The 27,142-nt window shown below is 38.6% G+C and overlaps 1 protein-coding gene across 1 annotated transcript in view; it reads right to left on the bottom strand.

The window, feature by feature from the left end:
- PDK3 (pyruvate dehydrogenase kinase 3) overlaps window positions 1-27,142 on the bottom strand; it is an 88,689-nt gene that overhangs the window by 10,349 nt on the left and 51,198 nt on the right. Inside the window, exons 6-11 of the mRNA XM_004382860.2 lie at window positions 16,336-16,413; window positions 8,176-8,252; window positions 6,801-6,902; window positions 5,770-5,880; window positions 2,616-2,729; window positions 744-883 (exon numbers count right to left, since the gene is read on the bottom strand). Coding sequence (XP_004382917.1) covers window positions 744-883; window positions 2,616-2,729; window positions 5,770-5,880; window positions 6,801-6,902; window positions 8,176-8,252; window positions 16,336-16,413 — 622 coding nt within the window. The remainder of the gene's footprint in view (window positions 1-743; window positions 884-2,615; window positions 2,730-5,769; window positions 5,881-6,800; window positions 6,903-8,175; window positions 8,253-16,335; window positions 16,414-27,142) is intronic.

Below are 27,142 nucleotides of genomic sequence, written 5' to 3'. Positions count from 1 at the left end.
GAAGTATCTGGGAGGATACTCCCAGATACTCCTCTCAGATACTTTGCTATTTGTATATATTCACATAACAAAGCTTTACCAGTGGTTGGTAATCTCTGGGTTGTGGGACTACAGAGGGTTTTTTTTTTTCTCTTTTGCTTGTTTGTATCTTCTAGCTATTTACAATTCACATATACTATTTTATATTAATAGTTATTTTTAATTAAATGAATAAAAAAAATCCTTACTGTTGCTAATAGAGTTGGGGCTTAAGTATTGTCAGAAGAAAAAAAACTGGAAACCAAAGACTGGATTATTTTCCTTATTACTATAAAATAGTGAAACTCATTATTTTGCAATTAACTGATAATTTTAATATCTTTATTTTTTCAGCTTCAACCCACAAAATTTCTTTACACATTCTCCTGTAAACCTCTATGGATGATGACAAATTGCAAATTAATAACTTCTTAAATAAAATTCATGGCAGGACAAATCCTTGCTCACTGCTAATACCTTTAACAGCTCTTTGGTGCAAGGATTCTAGAACAGGGGACCTCAATGTGGCTACTCTGGCTACCCAACTCTTGCCATCCTTCCTTTCTCGAGTGAAAAGTCTGCTCCAATCTTTCTTTCTCTAGGATCACTTTGCTTTTCCAGTTGTAACTGCAAAGAAGATGTAGCTGAAAGATATCAATCATCTGGCTCATATATTCTGGAGAAAAATCAGATATTTTATAATGGAAATCAAAGCGGTAAATTACTGTTTAGCCTTGTATTTTGACGCATCTCTGGGTTCACTGCTAGGATTGCTCCAATCATCAGCTTCAGGTGTGGTCTTGTAATGGCGCCATGCTGACTTATTAAAAACTGGAAGTCTCTCAAATGATTCACTTGAAAGAGCCTATTGGAAAAACAAAAACATACACCAAAGGTCCACAGTGTTATTTTTCCTCAGGTGAAATACTAACCTAAATTTTACCATTTAAAAAGTTAAAAACCCAAAACCAAACCTGTTCTCATCAAGTCGATTCTGACTCATAGCAACCCCCTAGGACAGAGTAGAACTGCCCCACAGGATTTCCAAGGCTGTAACCTGTATGGGAGCAGACTGCCGCATCTTTCTCCTGCGGAGTGGCTGGTGGGTTCGAACCGATAACCTTTCAGTTAGCAGCCCAGTGCTTAACCACTCACCACCAGGGCTCCCTTATAAAAAATTAGATACCTTAATACATACCTTTCAACTTGTATTAAAATTATATTTTAGTAGTTTACTTAGACTGGCCAGGAGAAAATTAAAGCATTTTTTAAAGGAATAAAAACATTCACTAATTCAAAACCAGCACTGAAGTACACATGACCAGAAAAAAAGGCATTTTAGTTAGTTGATACTGCTTTGAGATGCTCAGCTGTCTTGAATATATGGTGTTAGACCACACACCATTATTCACTGGGCAATTACTCTCCCGAAGGGCCCAGGAAGAAATAAAGTTTTATACATATCAGACATATAAACATAAGCCCATCAAGTGAGATCAACTATCGTATTATCTAGAAGCATTGGTATTTAAAATAAATGCTCCAAATAACTGGCTAAAATGTGGTATAATATATAGTAACATACTTTTTAATACAATACTTTTTAACATATGTTAAAAAGAATTAGTCAGTTTTGTATGAACTGATATGGAAAGAGTGCCAAGATATACTGGCAAGTTAAAAACAAATACAAAAACAAAGTGCTGTCACTAACATTTGTGCTAAAGAAATTAGAGACCTAAGTTGTCCCTTTTGTAGTTTTTAAATGTGTACTATGTGCCTATATTGGAGCCCTGGTGGCACAGTGGTTAAGAACTCGGCTGCTAACCAAAAGGTTGGCAGTTTGAATCCATAAGCCGCTCCTTGGAAACCCTATGGGGCACTTCTACTCTGTCCTATATGGTCGCGATGAATCGGAATCAACTCAACTGCAACGGGTTTTGGTGCCTATATTACCTATTCAAAATATGCCAAATATTCTAGAGTTTAGAAATAAAAGTTTAACACCACCAATGAATGAGAAAAAGTTACAGAGAACTTTGTTATTAGATCAATCTTTTATATAATCATATCATGAACACTGAATTCTTATAACTTTGGGAAAGCCAGCAAGTTTTTAAAGCAAAAGACTAAAGATTTCAGTTTATAAAAGCCTGTCTCTTTTTAGATTAGTCCTCTTAATGGATGTGCAATTTGTAAAAATCACAATTTAGCATTATTGTTTTAAAATTAACATTTTAATAATTTATTAAACATGCTTCATGTTTTTGCTATATCTGAGCATAAAATGAAGGAGATGACACGGTTCTCAGACAAAACCAAAGTAAATCTGAGCTGAACGTAAGAGAAGATATAGTGGTGGTCTCACTTCTTAGGACTCATAGCTTCAAAAAGTAAAGATGCCACAGGGAACCCAAGGTCGAGAAGGGGAGAGTGCTGACATGTTGTGGGGTTGGCAACCAATGTCTCAAAACAATGTGTGTATTAACTGCTTAATGAGAAACTAATTTGCTCTGTAAAGCTTCATCTAAAGTACAATTAAGAAAAACAAAGAAAGTAAAGATGCCTTCATACTAACAGAAACAAGAATGCAGTACCTTCAAATAAATGACGGCGTCAGTGCCCACTCCTTCCATGGAATAGAGTTTCAGGTCTCCTTGAAAATATCTAGCATACAGGCGTGAAATTGGCAAACCATAACCAAATCCAGCCTATTGAGAAAAGAAAATTCATACAGTAAGACAGGTGCAAATACTCCCACGTTTGGCATGAGGGCTATCCAGAGACGAGTAAAATAAAAGCTTGAATCAGATTTAAATCAAATAAATTACTGATTCTGCCTCTACAAAGATAGATATGCGCATCTATGGCAAACAATTCCCTAATTTTCACCCCGCAAAACACTTCTCATATGTTCGGAAAATAATAAGGATACTCCAAATTTTGACTGTTTTTTTTTTTTAATCAAGTGGGATTCGATCTGGTACCAAAACTAAACCACATCATTTCCAAGTTTCACAATCAGATTCCCTTGTTCTTGGAAGTGAAAATGAAAATTAGCAGCACAGGAGTTCAAAACTACCAGTGAGAAGGCAGAAACACTGAAAAGAAAACAATTTCCTACAAAAGCTACTTCCTAGGGTTCTGGGAATATATATCAATATTTTGGTACATTGTAGTTCATAGAGTTTAGAGACAAGAAAAACATTCCAGTACCCTCCTACGGAACAGGGAGGAGGGAGGAGGGACGGGCCTCTAGCTTAGACTTGGTGAGTTCAGGAGTGCCTTCCCAGGGCTCAGGGATCAACAGGAGTTACTTAGGTGAACATTCCCCAAAAAGAAATAAATGGATGTGTCAAGGCTCAAAACCAAAACCAAACCCATTGCCATCAAGTCAATTCGGACTCAGAGTGGCACAGAGGTGTAAGAGTAAGTTGTCTGGGGAAGAGATTATGTTTTCTAGTAGCACATATCTGCGCGCCCACTTTAAAGCTGAGACAGATTACTAACTGGCAAAGATGCTAATGGAAGCATTCCTTAAAAAGGACACACTGCATGGTACACTGGCCAGAACACAGAGCTGGCCAGTACTGGCTGTGCTATTAATTAGCCCAACGACTCTGGGCAAGATACTAACCTCTCTAGGCTTCCATTTCACTTATTCACCTATAAAAGGGGAGGATGGATACATAATTTTTTAAGGTCCCTTACTTCAATTCCTCAGTTTCATTAAAAACACAAACAACAATAAAACAGTATGACAGAACAGCTATCCTCAGAAGGCTATTCTGAGACCTAGAACAGATAATCCATATTCCTATTAAACAACTGGAGAAGGCTCTAGATATGTCTGCAGTGTCTTATTTTCTTTCTTTTTCTTCTTTTTGGCACTTGTTTTGAATTTCATTTTATTTTTCTTTTTTTTTTGTTGTGCTTTAGATGAAGGTTTACAGAGCAAATTAGTTTCTCGTTAAACAACTAATACACATTATTTTGTGACATTTGTTGCAACCCCACAATGTGTCAACCTTCTCCCCTTCTCAACCTTGGGTTCCCCATTACCGGCTTTCCTGTCCCCTCCTGCCTTCCTGTCCTTGCCCCTGTTCCCATTTAGTCTCGTTTTGTCCTATGGGTCTGTCTAATCTTTGGTAAAAGGTGAACCTCAGGAGCGACTTTGTTACTGAGTTAAAAAGGTGTCTGGGGGCCATGCTCTTGAGGTTTCTCCAGTCTCTGTCAGACCAGCAAGTCTGGTCTTTTTTTTTTTGTAAATTTGAATTTTGTTCTACATTTTTCTCCAGCTCTGTCCAGGACCTTCTATTGTGATCCCCGTCAGAGCAGTCGGTGGTAGTAGCCAGGTACCATGTAGTTGTGCTGGATTCAGTCTGTGGTACTTGTGGTCCATTAGTCCTTTGGACTAATCTTTCCCTTATGTCTTTGGTTTTCTTCATTCTCCCTTGCTCCAGATGGGGTGGGACCAGTGGAGTATCTTAGATGACCGCTCAAAAGCTTTTAAGACCCCAGTGTAGTGTCTTTTTTTCTTTTGATGTTTATTTAAGTAGGTACCAGAATGTGGTCAATGCAATGCCTTTCAAAATTGATCTTTCATAAATTTTCTTGAATCCTATATAAATGATTTCCCCTCCGTTTTCAACAATGCTGAGTTAACCAACTCTGTCTTGAATGAATGATGCAAAGTGTTTGATTTTTATTCATACAAATAAAATCTACTCTTAGGTGCTTATCACTCAGGCAGTACTTTAAAATGAAACTTAGTTTATACCCTGAACCATTTTGCAGACTGATATATATGTTGCTGTGTTTAATGACAAAGGGTTCAATTGTTGTTTGTCAATTAGAAACACTCAGCAGGGGAACAAAGTGCAGCCCTACCAGGCTCTAAATGCTACCATGGTAACAAGAGGTTTTTCCATTGACTTAGGAGGGCTGAAGGTGACGTCAAGAGTGAGATGAAAAGGACTCTGAAAATGCATACACCACCTACATGTTTCGTGCTCATGTTATTTAATATAACATTTTTAATGTTTTCATAATTTAACATTTTAATTATACCAACACATTTGATGGTAGAAGTTTAAAGACTGTAGGTGATGTTGGCCTCGATGATGTGCTTCACCCAAGTGCCCAGGACCAAGCTGCAGCTATGCACCATGGCCTGTTCCTTTTCTCATCTGCTATTAAACTTCCAGGAGTCCCTGGGTGGTGCAAAGGACGAAGTACTTGACTGCTAACCAAAAGGTTGGCAGTTTGAATCCACCCAGAGACATCTTGGAAAAAAGTTCTGGCGAACTGCTTCCAAAAGGTCACAGCCTTGAAACACCTATGGAACATTTCTACTCTGACACACATGGGGTCACCATGAGTCAGAATCAGTGGTGATGGGTTTATTTTTTTGAGTTTATTAAACTTCCACTGCCTTCCCTCTAAGGGTAGCTCTAGGTAGTAAATTGTGTTCTGGTAGCTGTTTTACCACAGTGAAGTGCTTTCTCTCAGTACTCAGGAATGAGGCACTCAGCTGTGAGTGTTTCTTAGCTAGGAATCAGAGAAGAAATCTGAGTCCAAAGGAGCCACAAAGAAAAGTAGCAGAGGCATAAAATTCTCCCTCCTCCAAACCATACAGGAAATACTCTAATTCAACAAGGATAGTGCAACAACTTGGGGAGACAGCCAGCTCTTTCCAAGTCCCTTTGCATGTTACTGATATTCCCTTAAGCAGCAGTTTAAAATGCTTACCAAAGGGGCAGCTCTTGTAGGCTCCAGGCTAGGTCTGGGAGCAGTTGAATACATATAGTTAAAAAGACGATCTATTTTTCGAAGTGGGACACCACCACCTTGGTCACTTATCTGCAATATACAAAATGTTTAAAAAAAATTTTAAGTCAATTTATACTTAGTAGGAGACACTGAGTTCATTAAATAAAGTACATACCAGATAGCTCTAAAAACCTACAAGGGCGCTGAACTCCCAGTGAAATATGGCTCCTTTTGAACCATGTTAAACAAGGAGGCAGAGTACTACAGTAGAATTGGACAGGCTTGGATTTGAAGTCTCAACCTTAGTTCCCTGAATAATGGAGTTCTAATGGAGTTGAAGGGGACATTGGTGGTTCAGTGGTAAAATTCTTGCCTTCCATGCAGGAGACCCGGGTTCAATTCCTGGCCAATGCACCTCATGCAAGCTACCACCTATCTGTCACTGCAGGCTTGCATGTTGCTGTGATGCTGAACACACTTCAGCAGAGCTTCCAGACTAAGCTGGGCTAGGAAGAAAGGCCCGGAAGTCTACTTCTGAAAATCAGTCAATGAAAACCCTATGGATCACAACAGTCTGATCGGCAGCTGATCATGGGAATGGCGCAGGACCAGGCACTGTTTCGTTCCATTGTACATGGGGACACCATGAGTCGAGGGCCAAAACCATGGCATCTAACAACATAACAACGCGGTTGAAATGAGGTAACGTTAAGTCAAGGATCTAGCATGGTACTTACAAATAAGACAATAAAGAAATGTCAGTTTTCTTCTCTTGTCTCTGATTTCTCAATGCCTACCCATAAAACCAAACCCATTGCCATTGAGTCAATTCCGACTCACAGCGACCCTATAGGACAGAGTAGAACTGCCCCATAGGGTTTCCAAGGAGCAGCTCGTGGATTTGAACTGTTGACCTTTTGGTTAGCAGCCAATCTCTTAACCACAGCGCCACCAGGGCTCCGTATTAAATTAACAGATAATTAAAGTATAAACACAAATAAAGCAGTTACCTTAATGGATAAGTCTTCTTTACCCAAAGTAACAAGGGTTTTAACAGCTGGGTAGCCCTCTTTTCTATCTTCATATAATTCTACTGTTGCTCTCATTGAGTTCTAAAATAATAAGACCTTTTTTTTTAGCATACCACTGACTCACACAATTTATAAAAAGAAGATAGCATGAGATTACTTATACATAACAATTCTTTTATGGGGCAAATATTAGTTGGATTTATATGGCATTTTCCCCCCTCCAAAGAGCTTAGCTAAACATGTCTTAGAATCAAGGAAAAATTCCTGACACTTCATTTTATTTTTCATCTAGTTTGAGCCCCACCCACCACGCTAAATATTTTTCTTTTTCTTTTTTTTTGCTTTAGAGTATTTAAATTATTCAACTCTATACCCGAAAGGAATGTTTTTATCACAAGTAATGAGGCTGCGGAAGCTGATTTTTGCACTTTAAATCCTATTTATCAGCCTGCATTTATAGAGCACCTTTCCTCTAAAGGAGGCAGAAAGCCTGAAAAGATTCATGCTTCCCATAAAAATTAATCATTTGGCTGAAAAAGATGAAATATCAGTTAAAAAGAAATTCCGAGAAAGCCACAGCTGTTGAAGAGAAAGTTCACAATTGAATGCCCATCTCAACCTTAAAGTGTTACATCAGTAACATTATAATTTTTGGAAGCAAATGGCATAACTGATTTTTCAGGTGCTCAATTTAGGGTCTTACACATTGGAAGGAATGAAATTTTAGCTCAAATGCCTTGTGCTTGTAATCCCGCTACTGTAAAGGCGTACTACTGGTACTGTAACTACTGGTTAACAAAAGCAACAGCTTTAAGCTGGAGAGTGTAAAGAGTCTTCTCTTTGCCCTTTTTGGTCCAGCTCTTCCACATCTCTCCTCTCTGCCTCTGTCAGTTCTTCTGAATTGAATGAAACACGTAAAGGGTTTACAGTATCTCTCAGGACAGGAACAATTACTAATGCATCCACATGTTTAACGTTCAGTCGCATAAATATGCATAAACATGTTTTTATTTTGATCTGGCCATCAAAAATAAAGCCTTTTCCAGGGCTGGAAACTAAAAAGCATCTCTAATCTCATAACTGAAGAAAAAACAGTATGGATTTTACATAAAATCACTGAAGCACAATTAAGTCTCAAAATCAGTATGTACTAATATTCACAAAAACTATACTGTACACAGCAATTTTTCATCTCACAGTGTACACATTATAAAACCCACAGGATATCAGAAATAGAATTTTAAAAATGGTTATGCAAAACCTTTTTCTTATGGTAATCTAATGAATCCATTATGTCCTGAATCAAAGCAATTTAAAATGAAGACTTCTTTCCATGTTTTTAAATTCCACTTACCTTGAACAACTCAAATAGCATGTGAAACAGATGTGAGGGCACATAAACTACCTGAATAGGTTTGTCTGGAGCTTTGGCTGAAAACAGAGACAAAACCATCAATGAATAAGGACCCAAATTAGAAGTCAAGAATGACTTTGGCATTCCATTTCCCAAGTATAGTAAAAAAGAACTCTATGAAAGGCTAACTTCAATTTCCACCACTAAAGGCAGGGCTAAGAAAAAGCATATACCTTGGAATCGAACAAACTTGGGTTAAAATTCCAGTTCCTTCACTTACCAGCTATATGACTGTGGACAAAATACTCAATCTCTTTGAAGCTCAGTTTCTTCCTGGGCAGAATTGGAATATTATCATCTATGTCATAATGTTCTGGGAATTATATTAGATCATCCAAATATCACTCAATGTTTCTCAAGTTGAGGAACACTTTCCACCACTTACCCCAGTGGGAAGCTTAGGGATTGTGAAGCCACAGGAGAAAATGGGCACAGCTTCTTGGTGAACTGGACTAACCAGCAATGTGAAAATGTTAAATTATGACAAACAAGGCATATTACAGAGCAGAATGTAAGGTTCACATAACTTTTTCTGTTAGCAACTAGTCCCGGCGACCTACAGTCCTTTCTCCTTGCATCAGGGATCCCCTGAGGAAAATCTGAGAAACGCTGAGTTCCGTGTCAAGCACTAAGAACAGCGTGGGGCATACCGTAGGTGTTCAAAAGTTTAGTCCTTCCTCCTCCTCATGACCCGAAGTCACTTAAGAGATTGAAACTACATGAGCTTTCTCAACTAGAAGGCAGACATACCCATCCATGTTATAATTTCAACTACTTCCTCTAATAAAGCAATTTATAATAATATAGAGCTAACATGTTTGATACATAACTGTTTACAAAGCTTTCACAATATATTATCCAATTTAATCTTTTTGACAAAACTGGGTGGTTCATAAGGGTGGGCATTTTACAAAGCCAGCTGAAACTGGTTTTACAATGTAGGTGAAGGAATATATATAGGCGAGGAAATAGGCTTTAGAGAGGCTATGTGACTTGCCCAAATAACAGAAAAGGTGCTGAAACTAGACATCTGAACCAAGATCTTTTGGTTCTGAATCCCAAACCCTTTGATGATGCATTATTTTTTTAAATTATAAGTAATACATGCAATTGGAAACCCTGGTGGCGTAGTGGTTAAGAACTCGGCTGTTAACCAAAAGGTTGGCAGTTCAAATCCACCAGGCGCTCCCTGGAAACCCTATGGGGCAGTTCTACCCTGTCCTTTAGGGTCACTATGAGTCAGAATCGACTCACTGGCAACAGATTTGTTTTTTTTTTAATACGCAAATGGTTTACAAATTTTTTTAAAGAAAAAAGTGAAAGTCCCTCTATCCTTTCCCATTTCACCCCTCAGACCCATTTCAGTAAATCATAAATCTTTACTATTTATGCTTTAGTTCTTCTGGTTGACAATATTTACATTCTGCTCTGTAACATTAAGTACTCTGTGCCTTGCCTATAGGTTCCTTCAAAAAGTTGAAAATCAACAGTGTTAGTGTTGGTAATATTATAACTAGGTAAATATTGATCACTGCAGAGTGGCCTCCACAAGGTACCAGGACAACATTTCCTTTCCTATGAGTCCAATGACATAATTCATGTGTCACTTGAAACAGAATGTTCTCAGGCTTAAGGTGAAATGGATTCTCCTCATACGTTTCCAACTGCTCGAAATTATGGTAACCTTTGTAGGTTGCTTAATGTTTGGACTGTATCTTTCTTATACAGTTTTCAACTTTTCCTGGAGTTTCTAACTACCTCTCTGTAGCAAGTTGAATAGTGGCCCTAAAAAGGTATGTCCAAGTCCTACCCCCCTAGTACCTGTGAATGTGATCTTATTTGGAAATAATCTTTGCAGAAGTAATTAAGTTAAGGGCCATCCTGTATTTAGATTGGGTCCTGAAACCAATGACTAGTGTCCTTAGAACAGTGAGGAAGATTTGAGACAGCAACACAGGGTAAGGCCACGTGAAGATGGAGGCAGAGATTGGAGTGATGGGTCTACATGCAAAAGAATGCCAAGAATGTCGGCTGTCACCAGAAGCTAGAAGAGAGGCATGGAACTGATTTCTCCCTCAGAGCCTCCGGAAGGAACCAATCCTGCTGACACCTTGGTTTCGGACTTCTGGCCTCCAGAACTATGCAAGAATAAATTTCTGTTGTTTTAAGCCACCCAAAATCCACTGCCATTAAGTTGATTCCAACTCATATGACCCTATATGACAGAGGAGAACTGCCCCATAGGGTTTCCAAGGCTGTAATCTCTACGGGAGCAGATCAGGTCTTTTCTCCCACGGAGCCCCTGGTAGGTTCCAACCATAGACCTTTCAGTTAGCAGCCGAGCGCTTAACCACTGCACCACCAGGGCTCCTCTAAGCCACCTCATTTGTGGTAATCTGTACGGTAGCCCCAGGAAACTATAGTACAGCCTCCTTCTGGGTAACTGGGACAAGAAACATGCTTTCTTCACCATATCTATAAGATCATTCAGCTTCTTACTCTATTGCATGGTATCCATTCTGTTCTTCAAGATTTTTCAAATTAGAATAGATTGCTTTCTAGATGTGCCTCACAGTCATCCTACATCTTTTTACTAAAGTTCTATAATGTTTTTTACTATTTCTTATATCCATATTATATATACTGTCAAGTCAGTCAGGTAACCTACCTCAGGATGGTGTGCATGGGAGACACATTTCTCAATCCTTATACATCTGATTCCCTTGCTTGAAGATTTGGCTAGGTATAGAATCTGGGTTCAAAATCATTTTCCCTCAGAATTTAAGAAAAGGGTCTTCTGGCAGTGACATACCTTGGCTGTGATATTTTTGTTTAAGAATAAAGAACCAATTGATCATTAGAGGTAGCTGGTGTTCCAGTCCCCTCTGGGGATTTCCCCTAAATGGGAAGGCTGACTTAGGGCTCTGGGTACATGCTCCAGATGTTTCAACAGGCTTTAGGATGAGCATGTAGTCTCTGACTGGAGGGTCCCCAAATGCTTAAACAAAGAGAGCTTTACTTTGGGACACTAACACTCACGTGAACAATCAGAGTTCTTCCCAGGTAGTCCCTTAAAGAGAGTACTTTTATTTTTGCCCAGGGGAAAATGCCTCTGGCTAGCTGTAGGCAAAGCCCAGCCAGAGTCAACCAGCTCGCCATCAACACTCCATGCTCTTCCTTAGACCAGCTCTCAGTTAGCCCCCTGCCTTTTGGCTCCACCTTCTCATTCCAGTCCTCGGCACCTCCCAGCTCTGCTCCCAGAGTCTCTCCAAAGTTTAACCTTTGGGAAATCAGGTGCCGTTTCTGCTGCAGCCTCTCCCTTTGTGGCTTCTTCTACTCTGTTCCAGTAATCAGCATACTTCCATCCGGCCACCCTCTCTCAGGAGTTGGGAGTGGCAGTCCACCTGATGACCACCCTATCCTACCTTTTCTTTTGCTAGTTTTCTTTGTATTTCTTTACTGCTATTTTAATGGAGCCTGAGGAGCAAGCTGAGTGCTTAGCCTATCTTGTACCCAAATGCAGGATTAGTTATATAAACATCTTTATGAATTCAACTTTTCCACTCCAAATTTCAGGGGAAACCTAATCTTAAAATACCTTTTATCGCTTTTTTCAATTCAACATTTTCTAGACGCCGTCTGAAGGCTTGCTCAATTACTTATACTTTTCTTGGGAACAGTGCAATTTAGATTCTTTCATTCCTTTTAAGACGATGTCAAATGTTTTTGTCCATGAATCTTCCCTAATTCTGGGTCCACTGGCTATTAAGTAGTAGACCCTTAATGGATATTTGCTGACTTTCTGTAACTAGACATAAATGGGATATGAATTTTCTATCTAAGGGGACATTTTAAAAAGTCAATGGAAAAAACGGACCAGGTTTTTTATGCTCATGACTCGATAAATAACACTCTCTGGTTTGCACAGTCATTGCTCCACTTACCATTAGTTGAGAAAACATTTAATAAATACCAACAGAATTCTGCCTAGGATAAAAGGAATTTTATTTTCAGATAGTTCTCCTATAAGAGTGGGAAAAAAAAAAGGCTAAACAGAAAAAAAATGCATTTAAGAGAAAAGGTAGCTGGGCATTTAAAGATGGCTAATCAATTCCCAAAGGCTGTTAGAGGCAGTATTTAGTGTGGCTCAAAGTCAGACAGACCTGGGATCAAGTCCTGACTCTGGCATTTAACTGGCTATATTAATAGTTATTTCACCCATCCGGGACTCAGCGTTCCATCTCTAAAATGGGGACAGTATATATCCCACTGGGTTAATATAAGGATTCAATGAGATAATGGTGATAAACTAGTTTATACAGAGCCGGTCACATAGTAAGCACTCAATAATGTTGGATATTATTATTACTAAAAATTAATTTCTACAATATTAGCAGAGCTACCAGTAGTGGAAGGAGCCCTGGTGGCACACTGGTTAAGCACTTGGCTGCTAACCAAAAGGTTAGCAGTTCAAACCCACCCAGTATCTCCGTGGGCAAAAGAACTGGTGATCTGCTTCTGTAAAGACTGCCTGTTGCCATTGAGTTGATTTCAACTCCGACTCACAGCAACCCTGTAGGACAGATTAGAACTTCCCCATAGGGTTTCTAAGGCTGTAATCTGTACAGGAGCAGACTGCCACATCTTTCGCCTGAGGAGTGGCTGGTGGGTTCAAACCTCCAACCTTTCCATCAGCAGCCAAGTGCTTAACTGTTGTGCCAAGTGGGTCCCTTTCCATAAAGATTATAGTCTAGAAAATCCTGTGAAAAAATTCTGCTCTGTCACATGGGGTTGCTATGAGTCAGAATTAACTCAATGGCACACAACACCACCACCACCAGTAATGGCTCTTCAATTTTTGTCTGGAACCACTTGACTGAAAGTACCCATAAAAGTATCCAATGTGGGGAAACTAGAGGTCAAAGATCCCAGGGTACCTTTTCTATGAACACTCTTATAACAAAATATACATAGTATGAATTAAAATTTTGATGCTGCCCACCAAACTCATAGCTATGAACCATCTCTTGACAGGAAAGACTAATCTAGGGATGGTGAAGACATGCAAGTACTGTTCATGAGTCTTAGCTGTCCCAAGTCTGGCAAGTCAGAAAGATTTGAAACCTGGTATACGATAAATAAAATTCTGTTATTCTAATACTCCTGTTAAAAGTGTTACAGAAGGGACAATAAAGGAAATTTACTATAGCTTGCCGCCAGTATTCAGAATTCTAGCGATTACTGGTGAATATGATGGTGTTCCCACAGTAGGTTCTACATAATCCTAGTTACTGCTCTCTCAGGGGTCTAGACTGGGAAAGAAAAAACTGAAAACCAGAAACAAAAGATTATATGTTGAACTAATGGAACTTAAATTCACAGGTAGTAACCAATTATTCTTTTGTGTTACTGGTAGCCTTACTCACTCTGAAGTCCACAGCAGCAAGCAGCAAGTGGTACCACTCTATCCAATGACTGTCAAAGACACCTGCTGTATAATAAAAGCATCCTGAAAGGAGATGCTATGCTAGGTTAGACTGGCTCTGAAAATGAATCCATTTAGAATCTGGATCTGACTCCTCCCTTGAAAACAGAGTCAGCTGTCATAATGTGGGAGAATCTGTCTCTCTCTCATTATAAAGCAGCAACATCTACTTATGGTGTTCAGAACCAACCTTCGGCCTTTATCTCTAACACAGAATTTGTTAGAGCTAAAGCACGTTCCTTAAACAAGCTCACAAAGAGCTTTGGCATCAAGAAATCATAAATATAATTTGGATTTATTATAACCAACATTCAGTTATCTTAGTGATGGTAAAGGGGCTTCCAAAGTCATTCATGAGATATTGCCAAAACAGCTGTAAAAGGCCCCCCATGGTGGGTGAGTTGCCCAGCGTGACAGCCTTAACTGGGAGTGAACGGGCTGACACAGTTGGCATCTAGGAATCTGCGAGAACAGGCTTGTTGCACTGGACTTCAGAGTGAGTGAGGCTGCCATTAATGCAAAACCATAATTTGTTACTACCTGGGAATTTAATTTCCACTGTTTGACAAATATAAATCTAGACAGGTCAGGTCCTGCCTAACCAGCAGGAAGAAATAGAATATTAAGATGCTTCTAATCACAAATACTCAAGTCAAGTCCAATAGACATTCAAAGCAGCTTTGATTTCATACCTTCTAGCAGAATGTAGAAGCAACTGTCCTTCAACAGCAGTCTGAAGTCTTTTTACATCTTTATCTCATTGTAAGGGAAATACATTTTTGGTATACTATGGGGAAAGGAATTTGGTTGTATCTTTAATTGTAAAAGCCCATACCCTAAGACTCAGTCATTCCACTTCTAGGAATCTAACCTACAGATATTCTTCCTCATGCTCAGAGATTTTCCCACCCTATATACACACATACAAGGAGCCCTGGTGGCGCAATGGTTAAGCACTTGGCTGCTAAATGAAAGGTTGGTGGTTCGAACCCACCCAGTGGCTCCGTGGGAGAAAGACCTGGCAATCTGCTTCCATAAAGATTACAGCCAAGAAAATCCTACGGGGCAGTTCTACTCTGTCACATGGGGTCTCTAAGAGTTAGAATTGACTTGACATCACCCAACAACAACAACAACAACACCACACACACAGACACAAATATGCAACACTTTGCTCATTATATGTAATATAGGAAAAATTTGAAATCCTAAATGTCCACCCATAGGGAAATGGTTAAATAAAACTATGGTAATCTACACTGTGTAAGTATGGAGGAGCCCTGGTGGCACAAGGGTTAAGCACTCGGTTGCTAACCAAAAGGTCAGCGGTTCGAACCCACCAGCTGCTCCGCAGGAGAAAAGACCTGGCAATCTGCTCCTGTAAAGATTACAGCCTTGGAAACCCTATGGGGCAATTCTACTCTGTCCTATAGGGTCGCTATGAGTCGAGATCGACTCAACAGCGTGTAACAACATAACAACAAGACTACGGATAATCTATAAATGACGTTAATACATGCAAAGATCTTCAAAGTAAAGTGAAAAACACAAGTTACAGAACATGTATAGTTTGAACCCTACTTATATATAAAGTTCTGTATGGGACTGAGAGAGGTGGGGGCTTTTACTTTTTATTCTTCTACATTTGCGTATTGTCTATATTTTTACAATGAGCATATCTCTTGTAATTTGCAAATTTTTAAAAAACACGTACACAAATATAGAATGATATGAATAATATAAAAACCAACTATAATCCCACTATCCAGAGAGCTATTGTTTATGTTTTGGTAGTATAAATCCTTCAAAATATTTTCCAACGAACTTAGCCTGTGTTTAAAAAAAACTCAGCTTTCCCCATACATTGAACATTCTTTTAAAGCATTAATTCTTAAAAAGCAGCATTTTGAATGGTTGCATAGTATTCCATCTCATGGCTGTGCCATAACTTACTTAAATAATCTTATATTGTGGAAAATGGGTTGTTTTCTAGTACATAAATCTCTGCACATCTCTATTTTCTTATAACAAATTTTCTGAAGTTTAATTTACTGGACCGAAGAATATGATCACTGTTAATTTAATTTACTAGGCCAAAGAGAAAGAATATTGTTAGTATTTTTGAGAAAGGCTGTACTAATTTAAACGTATACCAGAAATGTATGTCTGTGAGAGAGTATTCTTCTGGGCACCTATTCAAAGCATTAAAACGTTTTAATCATTGATATTTTGAAAGACAAAAATGGCAGTTCTCTGTGGGCTTCTTCTGTTTTGCACCTCCTTGATTAGTAAAGTTAAACACACTTCCATATGTTTATATGTTTACTGACTGTTTGCATTTGTTATTTTGAGAATTGTCTGTTTTTACCTTTGTGCATTTTCTACCTTGATTACTTCTGCTCCTAGAATTCTGGGGTCAAATGCGTTACACATTCCTGTACTAAAACGCTTTACAACAATACACTTGGTTGACCAAAGGTACAGAGAAAGTTTTTAAAAGATGTAAGAGATTTAAAAGCAGCATAATTTTAGGACCTCACTAAAATACAGGCCAAGTATAATCAGTTCTTTAGTCAACTTCTTTGTATTTAAGGTTAAAATTGTCTTTCTTTTACCATTGAATTCTTCAACTTCCAGCTCTGGAGCTACCAAGTAATACTGTTCACACAGCATCTTGGCTGTTTCATAAGCATCTGCAAAGAAAGAAAAGAGGTTAGCTGCTGTACTAATAATACAGGCACAAAACCCAAAAACCAAACCCATTGCTGTGGAGTTGATTCTGACTCATAGTGATCCTACAGGACAGAGTAGAACTGCCCCATAGGGTTTCAAAGGCTGTAAATCTTTACAGAAGCAGACTGCCACATCCTTCTCCCACGGAGGAGCTGGTGGGTTCAAACCACCAACCTTTCAGTTAGCAGTCGAGCACTTAACCACTGTGCCACCAGGGCTCCTTTAACATGGGCACAAGCATGTATATATTACATACATAAATATATAAATTTAATAGAAAAAACAAACAAGGACAATTTCTAAACTGATAGAATTAATCAACTACCACCTTAAAATTAAAGCCCGTTTTTTGGATTTGATAGAATTACTATGACTAAACCAAACTTCTTCTTTCCTTATATTTTTAATGACCACAATATTGTCTCAATACTAAAATACTGGACTAATAACAATATAGCTAGCTCTATATCAAGCACACAGATAACTTTTAAATACTCCAAAAAAGTATTTTTCATGAAAATCTGTGAACTCAAGACTATTTCTGAACACCATGAAACTTGACTGAATTGTAGCAAAAAAGGTATTTGTTATAAATTTTAAAAATAATAATGCCAACAGTCTTAGGATTTACCAGAACTATTTGGAAACTAAGCATCAATAAATATTTGCTGAATGAATGAGTTTCCATGAGCCATACAATTTAAGTTATTGGAGACACCACGATTGCTTTAAAATGTCCTTTAAGTTAGTTAAAGGTGACAGGTTGGGGCTGATATTTATCAAAGTATGAGGAGCAATAGTTAGCTTTTAAAAGGAAAAGAAGAAAGACATAGGGTAACAAGATCAGGGCCATTACAGAAATAGCTGGAAGAGAGAATTTAGGCTCTCACAACCAGAAGGATGGGGAAAAATTCATAAAGCAAAGTGTACTATATATTTCACTTGGGCCTTTTCTCTTGACTGTAAGCAATTTGAGATCAGGGTTTGTGTCTTTTGCTCCCTTGGCAACTCACAGAATTTAGTTTGGTGTCTATGTAGATGATCAATAAATATTCCTTGGTTTGATAAATTTTAAACCTTATGATAATTCACTTTTTAAAAACAGCTTTATTGAGATATACTTCACATGCCAAATAATTCATCCATTTAAAGTGTACAAGTCAAAGGTTTTTAGCATATTCGCAGAGTTCCGCATCCATGACCTCAATCAATTTTACAACATTTTCAGCACTTCAAAAAGAAACCCCGTGTGCATTCACAGTTACTCTCCATTACCCCCTCTTCTAGCCCCTGGCAACCACGGATCTACTTTGTGTCTACAGATTTCCAGTTCCGGACATTTTATATAAATGGAATCATATAATATGTGGCTTTTTTGTGTCTGGCTTCTTACACTTAGCATAATGTTTTTGAGGTTCATCCATGTTGTAGCATGTATCAGTACTTCATTCCTTTTTATTGCTAAATGATATTCTATTGTACATATATACCACATTTTATCCATTCATCAGTGGACGGACATTTGAGTTGTTTCTACTTTTTGGCTATTATGACTAATGCTATGAACATTCATGTCCAAGTTTTTGTGTGAACATACGTTTCCATTTCTCTTGGGTATATACCTAGGAGTGGAACTGCTGGGTCATGTGGTAACTCTATGTTTAACTGAGGAATTGCCAGACAGTTTTCCAAAGCAATAAGATTTTTTTTTTTAAGTTTCACCTTTGTACTTTCTAAAGATCAGATATCAGAGTACTTTTAAATGCTTCATGGGCACATTTGCAATTTTCTCAACTGGATATCAGTTCTTTGTAGGTAGGCTTATGCTTCTTTTGTTCCCCACATCGATACTGCACATAAAGCAGACACTTTGCTTAAGATTCAAGAAGAGAGAAAAGAGGGAACAAAGGGAAAAATATAAGCCCTAGAAAATTTAAATGTTAGTATTTGACATTATCAAGCTAAAACAATACAAAGGTAAGATTAGGATATGTTCAGACTGTTTTAAAGTATTGGTTCATTTACCTCACATTGCTCCCAAATTAAAACTTCATATTAATTGCTTGACCTCAGAGTAAAAATCCCATTACCTTATTAAACCCTTAGAATTATTAAATCACTATAAAGAACCACAGACACAGATGTTAGAATGACTCTCTGACAAGATGATTTAATGAGAGATAGCAAAAAGGAAACGACAATAAGCAGACAGTAAATTAGGATTGAATTTAAACACTAAACGAGAAAGTTAAAATACAGAATTATACTAAATTTACAATTTTTTCTAGGTAATAATAAAAAAAAAACAAACCCGTTGCCATCGAGTCGATTCCAACTCATAGCAGCCCTATAGGACAGAGCAGAACTTCCCCATAGGGTTTCCAAGGAGTGGCTGGTGGATTCGAACTGCTGACTATTTGGTTAGTAGCTGTAGCTCTTAACCACCATGCCACCACCAAATATCTGTAGATTACTTTTTTAAAAAGGAAAAAGAAAAAAAAAAATCAAGACTCACTCTTTCTACTTCTGCTACACCACCAAACAATGCTACTACATCTCCACCTAGTGACATGATAGCACAAAGCTGGCCGAGAACTTCTAAGGCCACTTTACTTAAATCAACAAATGCTGAAATCTAATAAGGATGCTTCATTAGCGATATACAAAGCCGATAACTCTCCACACAATAACTCTCCTGCCTATAAACACCCTTAAAGATGTTTAAACACTGCTCTTCCATTCATTATAAAACAGGGAAATAACCCAAACCCACTAAATGTGCTAGTTCCTCATGGTATTAGCCTGCCCAGTAGCACGAGATTCTGACAGTATTGTTAAGAAAAAGTACTATGAAAATGTAAGATGTGGAGGATAATGGAGCCCGGAGAGAGGCAGCCAACTCAAAGACCCAGTATGGTTCCTAAAAAAAACATGTGAGTGAGAATTTTTTAAGTATCACTATAAATTAGTGTGTCAATGTTGTAATTAAAAACTGCATTATGCTTCTTGAAAACCTCAGAACATCACAAAGTAGACTCATATACATCTATCAGCCAAAAACATTCTGGGGGCAGTAATGGTAAAATCTATATTCATATAATTTCCTATCTATAAATTCCCATGGTATGTCATAATGCCTTGGATACAACACATCATCCTTCCTACCTAAAACCTGTACCGAGTGGGAACCACTAGTTTTTTTTTTTTAGGCCATAGACTCTCCCTCACCCCCTAAACCAAAGCAGACTAGCAAAGTAGGGGGACAGAATATATAAGTGCAACCGATCTATAGGTTGACCAAAACCCTAAAATTTGTCGTCATGGGCAAGAAGATGGGCTGAGCCAATTAAATTCATTTGGAGGAAATTTAGAATTGAGACACTTGGGATGATCTGGCAAGGAAGAAGCCAAAAGGACACATTGAGAGTTAACGTAATCTAGGAAGGACTGGAGGGAGTGTCCATCATGGTCATCACCAAGCTGTAAGAGAGCCAGCCAGTCTACAGCCAGAAAGGGAAATAGAGCAGGCAGAGGGAGGCAGAGAGGCTATGACTTGGTAACTTCAGCTGCAAAGATACACGGAAAACCATCTTGTTTTCTGTTTCCCATTCCCAGCTTCTACAAGCTCCACCTGTAAAATGCTTCCTGTCCTTAGATTACCATGGGACCTACTGGGGCCTTCTGATAAATCTGTTTCTTGAGCTAGCGTGAGTGGGTCTCTGTTACTTGCAACCTGAAGAGTCATAAGTGAGAGCACAAGATGTTGTTTCTGAGCTAGAATAATGACACACTCTCAGGATACCATTTGTATGCTATTATGCTAAGCAATAACAGCACACAGGAACAACACAAGCAAGCTAACGTTGCTGTGAGAACTGACTTTTGTAACAAGTATTTAAGTTTGTACCTTTAAAATTATCTTACCACGGGATTTTCCATTTTATTTCCTGGTTTCTTACAAAGAAAGGAGGGAAAAGGGTCACAATGGAAGGCACCTCCCAAAGGATAATAGGAACTGCGTTACAATACTAATTCCAGCATTCACGACCATGAGTCTATAATTTGCAGATGTGTAAAGGTAGACATTAAAGTGCTAAATAAGCAGCGAGGAGGCATGCTTCAGTGTTCTGCAGGTTCAATTAATGTTATGCAAGATGCACCCCATTTTACACATTTATACAACTGTCTAGTCAAAAATAAAAATATTGTCCCTACCCTTCTACATAAAAGTTCTTCTGTAGTGTTTCAACAGATCTAAGTATGAGATCACTGTTAGTTCACTAAGGCTTCTGTGGGCTGTAAAACACACACACACAGGTCATTTGGCCTGGGCATTTGACTATGTTTAAACCATGCAGAATCTTCACAGCTGAGAAAATAGTTAAGCTGTCATCAAAATCCAGAACTCACACTCTCTCTACATCAAGCTTCCTGAAACAAAAGGAAACAATTGTTAGATATAGAGACGCTGAGCTAGAAGACTGAGAAATCTCAGAGGATGCAGTAAGAAGGTAAAAAGTCAGTGCAAGAATACCAACTGCTCTAAAAAGAAGAAGGGAGTAGTAAGACTCCACTAGTAAAAGGGAAGAGGACATCCATTTCTTCAACAACACCTGGGGGTATTGGTAAGAACAGCTGGTGAGGCCTGGGCCTTTAGAGAGACTTTGATTACTGTCTGTCTTAGTTACATAGAGCTGATGTAACAGAAGCACCACAAATGGGTGGCTTTAACAAACAGTTTAGAAGGCTGGAAGTCCGAATTCAGGGTGCTGGCTCTAAGGGTAGGCTTTCTCTTTCTCTTGGCTCTGGGGGAAGGTCCTTGTCTCTTTTCAGCTTCTGTTTCTTGTTCCTTGGAGATCTCATGTGGCACGGCATCTATCTCCCCACATCTCTGCTTGCTTCCTTCCTTCCTTTCTTAATCTGCTATTTTATATCTCAAAAGAGACTGATTTAAGACATACCCTACATTAATACTACCTCATTAACAAAGAAAACTCATTCCCAACGGGATTATAACCACAGGTATAGGGGTTAGGATTTATAACACATATTTTGGGGGGACATAATTCAATCCATAACATCACCCCTGAGGCAGCTGGGGATGGAGACTCCAGCACCTTTTAGGTAAAAGACAGAAGAATTTTCAGGGCTTTTTTTTTTTAATTGTGCTTTAGGTAAAAGTTTATAAATTAGTTTCTCATTAAACAGTTGATACACAAATTGTTTTGTGACACTGGCTGCCAACCTCACGATGTGTCAACACTTTCCCCTTCTCTACCCCAGGTTCCCTGTTTCCATTCATCCAGTTTTCCTATCCCTTCCTGCCTTCTTGTCTTTGCTTTTGGGCTGGTGTGCCCAATAGTCTTCTATACATGAACTGAACTATGAAGCACATTCCTCACATGTGTTATTGTTGGCCCTATAGACCTGTCTAATCTTTGGCTGAAGGGTGAACCTCAGGAGTGACTTCAGTACTGAATTAAAAGGGTGTCCAGAAGGTGGGGGTGGGGCATACTCTCAGGGTTTCTCCAGTCTCTGTCAGAACAAGAAGTCTGGTCCTTTTTTTTTTTTTTTTTTTTGTAAATCTGAATTTTGTTCTATATTTTTTTCCAGCTCTGTCCAGAACCCTCTATTGTGATCCCTGCCAGAGCAGCCAGTGGTGGTAACTAGGCAGCATCTAGTTGTTCTGGGTTCAGTCTGGTGAAGGTTACAGTAGTTGTGGTCCATTAGTCCTTTGGACTAATCTTTCCTTTATGTCTTTGGCGTCCTTCATTCTCCTTTGCTCCAGCTAGGATGCAACCAGCGGATGTATCTTAGATGGCCACTCTCAGGCTTTTAAGACCCTAGACGCTAATCATCACAGTCGATGTAGAATATTTTCTTTATAGACTATGTTACACCAATTGAACTCGATGTCCCCCAAGACCATGGTCCCTAGCCCTCAGCCTAGTAGCTTGGTCTCTCAGGGCATCTGGATGTTATCTGTGAAGCTTCTATTACTTTGCCCTGGTTAACTTGTGCTGACTTCCCCAGTATTGTGTACTATCTTACCCCCACCAAAGTTACCACTGATCTATTATCTAGCTAGTGTTTTTTCCTCCCCACCCCTCCCCTCCCTCATAACCATCAAAGATTGTTTATTTCTGTGTGGAAACATTTTCATGTGTTTTTATAACAGTGGTCTCACAGAATTTTCAGGTCTTTTGACCTTTGGTGAACTCTGGTGTTGTCTGCCTTACTTGTTCTCTCTTAGTCTTATTTTAACCTAGAAAGAACTTCTGCTGGGGTATTCTGACAGAGAATTAAGAGTAGGGCTCATAAGGAATGTCATGGATTGAACTGCGCCCCTCAAAAATATGTGTATCAATCTGGCTAGGCCATGATTCCCAGTATTGTATGATTGTCTGCCATTTTGTCATCTGATGTGATTTTCTTATGTGTTGTAAATCCTATCACTATGATGTTAATGAGATGAATTAGCGGCAGTTATACTGATGAGATCTGCAAGATTAGATAGTGTATTAAGCCAATCTCTTTCAAGATATAAAAGAGAAGCGAGTAGAGAGAAATGAGGACCTCATACAACCAAGAAAGCAGTGCTGGGAGCAGAGTGCGTCCTTTGGACCCAGGGTTCCTGTGCAGAGAAGCTCCTGGTCCAGTGGAAGACTGATGACAAGGACCTTCCTCCAGCGCCGACAGAGAAAAAAAGCCTTCCCCTGGAACTGATGCCCTGAATTTGGACTTCTAGCCTACTAGACTGTAAGAGAATAAACTTGTTTGTTGAAGTCATCCACTTGTGATATTTCTGTTATAGCAGCACTAGATGACTAAGACAAGGAATGAAGCAGAAAGTTAACTATTTGCTTTAAGCTGCACAGAGAAAAAAGGAGCCCTGTAGGCACAAGAGTTAAGTGCTCGGCTGCTAGCCGAAAGGTCAGTGGTTCAAACCCACCCAGTGCTTCCTTGGGAGAAAAGACCTTGTGATCTGCTCCTGTAAAGATTACAGCCTAGGAAACCCTATGGGGCAGTTCTACTCTGTCAAATGGGGTCAATATGAGTCGAAAATTGACTCAATAGCACCTAACAATAATAACAGAGAGAAAAGAGGCCTTCGCGTTTCTTGCCCATTTCACCATGGTAGGAAAGATAACTGATTTAGGCCCAATCCCCCACTGAAGAGTAAAGATTAGATAAACTTCGTGGGAAGACCATTTGAATATACAAATTATGAGCATAACAGAACAGACATAGGAAGAACTCCAAAGATACTGATAAAGAAAGCAGGATAGAGGCTACTACTGTCAGGCACTGAATTCTTCCAAGAAGATAGTATGTGATGGGCATTAGTGCTGGAGGTGGGGAAATACACAAATACCACGGATTTTTGTAGAGACAAAGGTTTATGTACAATATTCACAGTTGAATACTGATCTGTAAATCTGGTAAGAAATCAAATGTATAAAACAATGTTCTCACTGTGTTATGAGAGCAAGTAATTATCATTTTCTTCTCTTTTCCCACATTTCTTAATTTTTTTTCCCGGTGGGCACTTTTATTATTTCGGTAGCATGGTAGCTCTCTTAACTGACCCAAATGGGACCAGGAGTTGGCTGATTAACAGAAATGTTGGATAAAGTGGGAAACTATAAAATGTGATTACTACCATAAACATTAACTTAAAATGCATATTTGACTATACAGTCTATTCCTTTGCCAATATTTTCATATAAAGTCAAAGCCTCTTCTTTGAATATGGACCTGTTTGGGGTTTCAGGTCCTCTTTCTTAGAGAAACAATATTACATACGTCAATGAACTTCAATTTCCATTTCCTTAAAGTAAAATAAATTTAAAAATACTTGTGAAGCAATCTGAGTACTGATTCCTTCTAAGATTTTTACTGTGCTGCTCTGTAATCTAATAGTTATCTTGCTCACAGTAATTTGATTACACTTTTTAAGAGACTTTGTTTTACTGAGTTTTTCCAAAACATTCAACTCGATTTTAATGGAAATAAGTCTCTTTTTTGTACTAATATTTCTTCAGTTTACATAACATTTAAATAAATTAAGTAGTTACAACAGGTAATATAACTTACTTGAAAGGTGTGGGTACAAATAAGTGATCCTCAGTAAGCACAGACCTCACCAGGTAGAAGCAGAAGTACAAAAGCATTCTAGAAAATATCTACAAGCTAAGAATATTTAGCGTCCTGTGGGTACCAGTAAGTATGATTTACAAAGGGAATGAAAGGTGTCAGAAGAGTTAGTTATGTAGATGTTGCTTTATAGCATTTATGCACTTTCAGAATCTGAAACCACCCTCCACTATTTTTTTTTTCCTTAAGCGAAGCGGCTGTTTGGAGATGGAAAACATGGTTTGAAGGATGCAGTGGGGAATGGAGAGCATGCCAGTCTTCCCTCCTTATCCCATGAGTGTTGGGGTAGCAGAGAGAAGAGTGTGTGTGTGTATGTACTAGGGGAAGTGGCATCCTGAGTGGCAGAGGATCATGGGGAATGATTTTTGCTGGCTAGGGCTACGCCGGGAACTCAGGCTTCATTTATGCCAAACAAGTGGGGAATGAGTAAATAAATGATGTAGTCAACTTTGTTCACAGGACAACAGTGGTTTCACCAGGTATAAAGTAAAAAAGGGCAGAACAAAGTGCGAGGATAAAGCTGTGAGTGAGTACAGAAGAGGGAGGACAATGGAGGCGATTTCACCCATGGTCATAATTGTGAATAGAAAGGACAAAGAAACCAAGAGGCTATGAGGTAGGCTGTAGGCATAAACTTCCAGGTTTTCTTCTTTCAAATATTTATTGAACTATTTTGCATATGTTCTTCAGCTCATTTTTGGTACCAAGTTCTGTAAGAGGAGTCACATAAAAGTATATAAGAGTAATTCCAGACCTTTAGAAATGTACACCCCAGTTACAGAGATCAACATAAGTAAAATAATGACAATACCAGGTAACGTAATAAATACAATAAGAGCAATACAGACAGTAACTGCTGCAAAGCCATCGATTCTTCTGCCTTAATGGTCAAGTAGGTCACAGCAGAATCCTCCACATACTCTGCTACTATTAGTGCTTTTTATCTCTGTGTGCTCTGAAAGTGGTAACAGTTTCACCGATCTTTACAGAACCTCCCGTTACTTATCTAGTTGTTCTGATTCTTGGTTCAAATCTCCCTAAAGTTGGTGGAGATTTTATTTGTGAAGAAACAACGAGATGATAAAAATGTGTTATGTTTTTAAAACTTTATTATAAAGAATTTCAAATAGATACAAAAGTAGAAAGCACAGTATGAATTCCCACACCTATAACTTCCTCTCCCATTGCCGTCAAGTTGATTTTGACTCATAGTGACCTTATGGGACAGAGCAGAACTGCCCCAAAGAGTTTCCAAGGAGCGGCTGGTGGATTCAAACTGCTGACCTTTTGGTTAGCAGCCGAGCTCTTAACCACTGTGCCATCAGGGCTCCTACTCGTAACTAGTCTCAACAATTTTCATCATATTCTGATCATTTTTACTTCCCTCTAATTTTGAAGCAAATCCCACATGTCATCTCATTGCGTCTAAATATTTTAAAATACCTTTCTAGAAGTTAGGACTCCTTTAAAAAAAAAAAAAACGATAATTACTAATAACACACCTAAAAAATTAACAATATTTCTTTAATGTCAAATAACCAGTGTTTAAAGACAAGGATGCCCACTCTCACCACTACTATTCAATACTGTACCAGAAGTCCCAGCCAGAGTATTTAGGCAAGAAAAAGAAAAGGTATCCAAATCACGAAGGAAGAAGTAAAACTATCCCTTTTGCAGATGACATGATCCTCTATATAGAAAACCAAAAAGATTCCACAAGAAAGTTCCTAGAGCTAATAAATGAATTCAGCAAAGTGGCAGGACACAAGGTCAACACACAAAAATCAGCCAGGTTTCTATACATCAGTAATGAGCACTTAGAAAAGGAAATTAAGGAAACAATTCCATTTATAGTAACATCTAAAAGAATAAAATACCTAGGAATAAATTTAACCAGGGAGGTAAAAGAATTGTGCACTGCAAACTATAAAATATTACTGAAAGAAATTAAAGAAGACCTAAGTAAATGGAAGGACATCCTGTGTTCATGGATTAGATTTTCTTTCTAATACTTCAGACGAACATTTACAGAGCAAATTAGTTTCTCATTAAACAATTAATACACATATTGTTTTGTGACATTGGTTGCCAACCCCACGACATGTCAAAACTATCCCCTTTTTGACCTTGGGTTCCCCATTACCAGCTTTCCTGTCCCCTCCTGCCTTCTCGTCCTTGCCCCTGGGCTGGTGTGCCCGTTTAGCCTCGTTTTGTTTTATGGGCCTGTCTAATCTTTGGCTGAAGGGTGAACCTCAGGAGTGACTTTAGTACTGAGTTAAAAGGGTAGGATTAGAAGATTTAATATTGTTAAGAAGTCAATACTACCCAGAACAATCTATAGATTCAATACAAATCCATCAAAATTCTAATAGCCTTCTTTGCAGAAATGGAAAAGCCAATCCTCACACATTTATATGGAACTACAAGGGGACCTGAACAGCCAAAGCAATCTTGAAAAAGAACAAAGTAGGGGGACTCACATTTCCTGATTTCAAAGCATACTATAAAGCTACAGTAATCAAAACAGTATGG

Source organism: Trichechus manatus, unplaced genomic scaffold (genome assembly GCF_000243295.1).
Source record: "Trichechus manatus latirostris isolate Lorelei unplaced genomic scaffold, TriManLat1.0 scaffold00100, whole genome shotgun sequence".
Classification (NCBI taxonomy): Eukaryota; Metazoa; Chordata; class Mammalia; order Sirenia; family Trichechidae; genus Trichechus; species Trichechus manatus.
Note: the sequence above shows the minus strand (reverse complement) of the source record. Positions and strands in the feature narration are given on the sequence as shown.